Raw genomic sequence first — 8033 nt, 5'->3', positions numbered from 1 at the left:
TTTCTGATAAATTTCAGAACACTCATTAAATGAACCTTGATAATACCTTTAAATATAAATGAAATGTACCTTAAACCTAATAAAACACTAATTTAGCAACAGGAATTGTGTGGTTAAAATTAGCATACCAGTTTACCTGAGCCATGTGGGACTATAGGAGATTAAAGTGACTGACATTAAAATGATGACAATTTGTAGGTATCGAATGCATGGAAAGGATTTTATTAAGGAATAAGGGAAATTACATTTTTAAGCTATCTACTGCATGTGATGAAAGTAATGGGGAAGCATATGGGGGATTAGATGAATAAATATTGTTTAAACATGTCTTCTCAATCTTGTTAATACAAGAAGCATTAAAAAGCATTATGAAATGAATAGGTTTTATTTTATTATACATCAAAAACTCTAGTACAACAGAACATGTTTCAAAACATTAATAAAACATTAAAAGCTTATTATTGCAAACATTTCATAGAGAAAATGTTGAAGGTGCAATTGTCACATACAGTATTGCATTAAAAGTAAGAATTTCAGTCACCTGCAATAAAGAGATGACTAATAAATACATTGTAAATATGACATTTAGGCTAATACTGCTTAAGTGCAAGAAGGACAAGTTGGGGTTTAGCTTCAAGCTCTTCTTCAAGTAATTGCAGGAGCTGCGTCCCAAGATTTCAGACTTGCCAAAGCTTGTTAGTAATGTTAGCCCCTACTTGTGTACATGACTCTCTCTAGATACCAGCATGAAACAAAAGGATTTGACATGTGCACTGAAATAGAAAAGCTTTAACTGATGGAGACTGACTAAGGACATGTGCACATACAAAAACTTATTAGACAATTACTTTAATCATTATTTCTAAAATCTTTCTTATAAACAAATAGACTACACTACCAGTGTCAGTAACTGCCTTATTTTATCCTTCACATTTTTGTGGTAGCCATAAATCGATAATAAATAGGTAATGACAAACAATGACAGTCAAGAATAACCTTTAATCATATCTTTGTTTCTATTACAATTATCTTTTACAAACTGAAGATTTGCATCACACCATGGTGCAAATGACAAGTTCATCATATCCTTGTGCTTTATATACAAATATTAAAACTGATGCTCTCTCATAAAACTACAGTTACACTCTCCTTTTTAAATAGTTCTGAAAACAAATAAAATGTGTTCACCTGAAACGGACAGTAAAAAATACCATAACATACAAAATAACTGTGTACTAGTAGTGCCAGCTTGCTAGGCTAAGGTATTGTGTCATTAAATCCTGCTAAAGCAGACAAACAGTGTCTCAGTCATTTGAAATCGTCAGTACTGAAGAAGCAAAACAACAACAAAAATATTTTAATGTTAAATAATAATTTAAGACATTTTAAACACAATATGTGTTCAAAACGTTATACACAGAAAATCTGTTCAATTAGTTTGCCAACAGTAAACATCTCCACAAAATAAATAACCAGCTATGCTGTTTGCTATTATCATTAATAGTACAACTGTACACATTATGATCTGTAAAGTACAGAGCTCCTAATCTGTCTGCACTGTACAGAAAATGCTACCAGGCACTGTGTCTTTCAGCAACTACAGTAAGTAACTTGTGATTCAGCTTACTCAGCAAAGAGGTGTAGACTATATTTGTACTGCTGAGAAACACAAGTATGTGCTTACAGACCATATATTTATATTAATTATTGCTATTACACTATGATTTACATATGACAGCACCATTTAATGTAAGATTGGCAAATTGTTTATATCTGTATACAACACAGCTATCTAAACTTTATTTAGCATTTTCTCAAAGAAAACACAGTATGTAGCAACGTTAAGTGCCCTCCTGGAAGGAGAAGTAACCTCTGCATTATAAAACCTCTGAAGGGTAGCACGTTTTACATTCATTTTTTATGCTCTTATTCTCACCTTTAGTGAACCGAGATAATATTTACAGACAAGTTTCAGTAACCTTTATTTCTGAATACTGATGCAAAGAATTATTACCTGAAATAAATCACATTTGTTTTTACAGCATATTGCCACGTTAAGCTACATTTATTCTACTGATGTATTAGTCAATGGTATGTAAAGATGTTAGTTTTTCTTGTCCACTGAACTGAAATACCATTCTCGGAATTTTCTTAGCTGGGCTGAAGCTGTTTGAGATTCCTCTTGAAGTCTTATGTTATACTGGCGCAAATGATGCACTTCAGCCTGTAACATTGCTTTGTCTTCTTTTTCCTAAAGCACAAAATAGTACAATGGAAGGAACAATTAATTTTAACTAGAATTTAATGAGAATATCTAATTTCACAGTTACCAAATGTTTAGGTGAAGATAAAATATCAATATACTGTACTTCAGTATAGTATGGACCAATGGTGTATTCAGGTGGGTGCAGAGTGTGTGAAGCTGAAGCACATGGGTCCCACAGTTTCCGGGCTGCCTGTGGGATCTTCTTCGGGAAGACGGCACTGGCCAGGATATAGCAAAGATTCTTGCACTGTGACAGATTCTTTGCTATCTTCTAAAGGCATCGCCGGAATACTGACGCTGTGAGAAGCCAGGTAGGAGGAGACTGCTGCACAATCGGGGCTCTAATGCACACAGGTCCCATCATTTGGGCAGCACAGACGGTGTAATGGTTAGCGTTACTGCCTCACAGCACTGAGGTCGTGGGTTCGATTCCCACCAGGGCCCTACCTGTGCGGAGTTTGTATATTCTCCCTGTGCTTGCGTGGGTTTCCTCCGGGTACTCCGGTTTCCTCCCACAGTCCAAAAATATACTGGTAGGTTAATTGGCTCCCAACACAAATTAACCCTAGTGTGTATGTGTGTGCGCATGTGATAGGGAATATAGATTGTAAGCTCCACTGGGGCAGGGACTGATGTGAATGGCCAAATAATCTCTGTAAAGCGCTGCGGAATATGTGTGCGCTATATAAATAACTGGTAATAAATAAATAATCATCCTCTGAAATGGACATTATATGAAAGTGCTGTATGGTTACTTGAATGCTTGTAGACTCTTAAGCTTGGTACACACTATGCGATCCATCTTATTATATATCGTTCCGAAGCAGATTGTAATGATATACCATGCGGATCGTATAGTGTGTTCCCCTGATTACGCGTGCATGACGGCCGTTCATCACATCGTCCCATCTGCTGTGCTGTAGAGTAGATAGGACAATGCAATGAACAACGCCATGCTGCTAAATGTGTATTGTTGTGTATACCCAGCTATACTTTAGTGGCTTGTTCAAAAAAGGCCAAAAGGTTCTGAGGTTCTGTCCTATGTACACTTACAAGATACAATCTCTATAACAGAGTATAGCTAACATCTATCTTTTTTTTCAGTCTATTGTTAGTTAAGTGCTAGATGCAAAGTATGAGATATACTGACTTTCATCCTTCCTGACTTCAAAATCGCCATTGACGAACTTACCAATGCCAGTGCTTCAAACACATTAACGCTACCATGGCCATTCACCATTTTGGACAAACCTATAATATAATTTTTTCAAGACCTAAGGAGCATCACTAGCCTATTTAACAAAACGTACCCACAGATTACATCATGGTCTCCTCATTCCTCCTTGTAACTTCTTCCGTAAAATCTAGGCTCTCCTGCCCTGCCCAAGAGGCCTCCTAATATTACAACACACTGTCATCTACTCTGAACATAGTTGTCTGTGTCAAACTACCCATGCCTTACCCATCCATAGCCTTTGCTCACTTAACGTACAAAGGGCCTGATTCATACCCGCTCGCGAGCGCTGAGCGCTCGCAAGCGGGTCGACGGTGCCCTAGTACGCATGCGCATGATGGAGGGAGCTCCGTCATGCGCATGCGCGAGACCCGCATAGCGACGGAAAAGCAGTCGCTATGGGTCTCGCACCAAAGGGGGCGTGCTGTCGATGGTGAGTGACAGCAAGCCCCCTTTGGTGGGCATGCCGGGGGTGTTGCTGCCCAGACGGAGGCGTTCCCATGGAAAGGCCTACCGTCTGGGGTCGGCCCCACGGACATCACTAGTGATGTCAGTGGCAGTGCTTTTGGCTCTGATAGAACCAAAAGCACTCCTGGGCTTGCGGCAGCGAGACCCTACCGCAGGGTCTTGTCGCAAGCCCAATGGTCGCGTTGGTCTTGACCATCGCAACCATCTTTTTGACCGCTCGCATAAGCTGTGGGTGGTCACCCACAGCTATGCGAGCGGCCAGGAGGCCGCTCCAATTTTAGGTAGGAGGGCCCTGATTCAGAGCGAGCGCTCTTGTCAGAGCGTCCGGCTCTGAATCAGGCCCAAAATCCATTCACACAGCCACACATGCTGTTAAACACAAATGGAGAAAATCACCACTGCCTTCTCTCAACATTTGCTTTCTTGCATAACCTGACAACAGCATTTAGTGCCCAAGACATTGTCTCCAAGTTAATTGTGATTTTGTGCTGCACCAAACATCTCACACCCATCACACCTGGCATCTACCTGTGACTCCATCCTTGGTTCTTTCAACAAAGTAACTGGAGATGAAGTTGCATCACTCCTTTTACCCTCTAAACCTATTACCTGTCCCTTTGTCTCTGCTATCAGCTCTATAGAGTCTCAAAGGCATTCAAAATTAAACATAAAAAAATTTAACTGTTTAAATTATATACTTCACTTTCAAAAACCCTGCTTTATATTTTTTCAAACAGTCAATAGCACCAGCATTATATCCACTTCTTGGTGCCACCTTCAACTGCGTGATTCTTAATAGTGTGCAAGTCATGACCTGCACATGCAAAAACACCAAAAGAAAGGAAAAGAAGAGATTTGTCTATTGTGTGGCGCTCAGTAATATTTATTAGAATAAAAATTAATCTTTATTAAGTATACATTAAAATGCCCCACTGCGGGACATGACCAGCGAAATAGAGGTTGAGAGTAGAAAAAAGTAAATGTGACAGACTGAAAATTGTGAAATAATATCATAAAGTATCCTCACTGTGTGACCTAATTCTTATTCCTTAGGTCAGTATGTTTATGAGACTCTGGGTTAGCGTACCACTCTCTTGAATTGGAGAAGTGGTAGTGATTATATTGAATTATTTCTCATTCATAATACCACTCCCGTACAGTAACTTGTTAGAGATTGCAAGGTTGTAACTTCTTGCTGCAGTTCGATCCCTTCATGCACGTAGATATATAAATTCTTAACTGATCAGTACTTGAGAACCATAATTTGATATTAAGTATGTATGTAAAATGTATTACATTGTCCGTGTATAAGGACGACTTAAACACCCCAATTTTTATATTTTTCTTTTGGTGTTTTTGGAAGTACTTATAATTTTTGTCTTTTGGTAGCACCCCTTACTTAATAAACAATTTAAGGGTTTTTCTCCAATATTGTTGTGTGCTTATGCTTATGTCCCATTGACCTGCACAGCATCTGTGAAACACATCCTCTGCTCATACAAGATGCTAACAAGAGCCTAATCGATGCTCTTATTCATTGAACACAAGAGTAATGCAAGTGCCATATAGTAGGCAAGTCTAGGTACTGTAGCATGCAGGATCTTCAAAGCTTAATCAGTCTGACGTCACACTTTGCTTCCTGCCATCTGCAACCATAGGAATGTTTGAGCACTTATGAATGCTGCATTCTTCACTCTTCATGTACTTCTCTTTGACATCTTATTATTAAAGCATGTCAATAATAATTAAATAGACATATTAAAACAGTACCAGTTATAGAGTACATCAATGGAAGGTGATACAATATTGATGTGATACAATTTTGGCAGGGGGGTTACTGACAGGGGATGCGGTTAATATCCTGAAGATTGGGATGACGGTGCCAAAATCCCGGCGCTGGAATCCCGATCACCAAGAAAAAAACGGCGACAGAATCCTGACAGCACTGCAGATGCCGATGCCAGAATCCCAGCAGCCGGCATCCCGATCGTAAGGACACCAAGGAGAGATAAGTAGTAGCTGCGGGGGGGTTAGGTTTAGGCACCCCCAGGGGGACTTAGGGTTAGGCACCCCCCAGGCAGTATTAGGGCTAGACTGCGGGGAGGGGGGTTAGGGTTAGGCACCACCAGGGGGAGGGGGGGAGGTTATGCATCCCCCCCGGGAGGGTTAGGTTTAGGGTGCGGGGAGGGGCGGGGGTTAGATTTAGGCATCCCCCCAAGGGCCATTTGGGTGAAGTTGTCTGGATTCAAATTTGGGGCATAATTTGTTTAGCGGCTGCTGACATTATTATGAGAAGCTTACAACAACCACTCATTAACTCATAACCTTAATTCCCTGCGAGAGTATACCAAAAATGTTAACTTTGTTGTCAAGGCAAAAAAGCTACCAAAAATGATTTGGGGAATCTCCAGAAACTCTTGGGAGATGAGAAACACCATAAACAATAGCACAAATCCGCCACAGTGGAGCCACACTTTTAGTGAGTAGATGACAAACCCATCCCCAAATGTTGGGATGGGGAGAGGTATGCACTATGAATATTTTTAAAAACACCTTTGCGTAAGTCACTGCAGATGAGGTCACAAGGGCACGGAGAAAGGAGTTGTAGTCAAAAGTGGAAAGCGGTCTCTCCATCGTCCCAGGCTAGTTTGAAGGTTGTCATAATCAAGAGAAATGCGCAGAAACGTAGTGAGTGAACATGGATGTACGAAGGGGAGGACAAGTAAGGAGCAGAGGGCCTGATTCAGATGTGGACGCTAATCCCGTTACAGCTGCGACTTTCTGCACAATGATACTGAGGGTTCATGCTAATGCCGCAGCCTCTGTAATTTGTACAGAGGTGCCAAAATGCTGCTACAAAGATGAACCATCAGTAGCACCATTGAACTTCTGAGCAACCCTATGGCTGCTCAGAATGTCTGTCAGAACCCGCCAGGGCCAGTGAAACTGTGTACAAAGACAAAGTTGCTGACTGTGGCATGCCCACAAAGTGTTCGCGTCACGTCCATGTTTAATGACTACTTAATGAACTATGGGCCCGATTCAGAAGTGGACGCACTGTCCTTGTCGGATGCAGTGGAGAATTTTTTTTCTAACACTGCGCATGCGTTACAGCTGCACTGTGCACGTGCGGTGATTGATTGATTGAAACACGGGCGGTGGGCATCTCTGTACACAATACAGCGACCTTATAGAAATAGTTACTGCTATTGGAGCATCTCTGGGGTGTAAGAACATTTTCGTTAAATTCCAATTTAAGAATATTTCTCTTGAAACTAGCCCTGTTTTAAGAGAGGATGAGGTCCATGTGCAGCCTCCGTTGGGGCCCCCTTCTCTCTGCGAGTGGGTCGATGTTGGCCCAGTGCGCATGCGCACGAGGGAGCCGGCTCCGTTGTGCGCATGCGCGAGACCCGGATAGCGATGGCCAGGCCGTCGCTATGGGTTTCGCTACAAAGGGGGCGTGCTGTCGATGGTGAGTGACAGCACGCCCCCTTTGGTGGGCGTGCCGGGGCGCCTACCGTCTGGGGCAGGCCCCACTGACATCACAAGTGATGTCAGTGGGAGTGCTCTCGGCTCTGATAGAGCCGAAAGCACTCCAGGGCGTGCGGCAACGAGACCCTACCACAAGGGTCTCGTCGCAAGCCCGATGGTCGTGATGGTCTTAACCATCGTGACCATCTTTTTGGCCGCTCGCTATAGCTGTGGGTGGTCACCCACAGCTATGCGAGCGGCCAGGAGGCAGCTCTAAAATTAGAAAGGACGGCCCTGATTCAGAGCGAGCGGTCTGTCAGAGCGTCCGGCTCTGAATCAGGGCCTGAGCTTGGTAGATTCTGGCTTCATGCAAAAATCTACTGTCCATGCGCGGGTCTCTTTGAAAAAGCGCAGTTCACTGGGAAAGTGCCCGCCGCCATTTTCCCAGTGATTTTTTTTTGCTGCTCTGCAGCGCTGGCACATCGGATTCTGCGTAGAGGTAAGTATATTAACTATGGGTGCAGGGAGTGCAGTGTGGGGCCCCCTGGACCCAGGGGCCCGTGTACATCGCACACCTTGCACCCACTGTAAATA

At 42.4% G+C, this 8033-nt stretch overlaps 1 protein-coding gene across 1 annotated transcript in view; it reads right to left on the bottom strand.

The window, feature by feature from the left end:
• Window positions 1-241: 241 nt before the first annotated feature.
• Window positions 242-8033, bottom strand: part of SIPA1L2 (signal induced proliferation associated 1 like 2) — a 249628-nt gene continuing 241836 nt past the window's right edge. Inside the window, exon 19 of the mRNA XM_088474334.1 lies at window positions 242-2251. Coding sequence (XP_088330460.1) covers window positions 2105-2251 — 147 coding nt within the window. The 3' untranslated portion in view covers window positions 242-2104. The remainder of the gene's footprint in view (window positions 2252-8033) is intronic.

Source organism: Taudactylus pleione, unplaced genomic scaffold (genome assembly GCF_031769625.1).
Source record: "Taudactylus pleione unplaced genomic scaffold, aTauple2 ptg000154l, whole genome shotgun sequence".
Taxonomy (NCBI): Eukaryota; Metazoa; Chordata; class Amphibia; order Anura; family Myobatrachidae; genus Taudactylus; species Taudactylus pleione.
The sequence above is the reverse complement of the archived record's forward strand: the minus strand, read 5'-3'. Positions and strand labels throughout refer to the sequence as shown.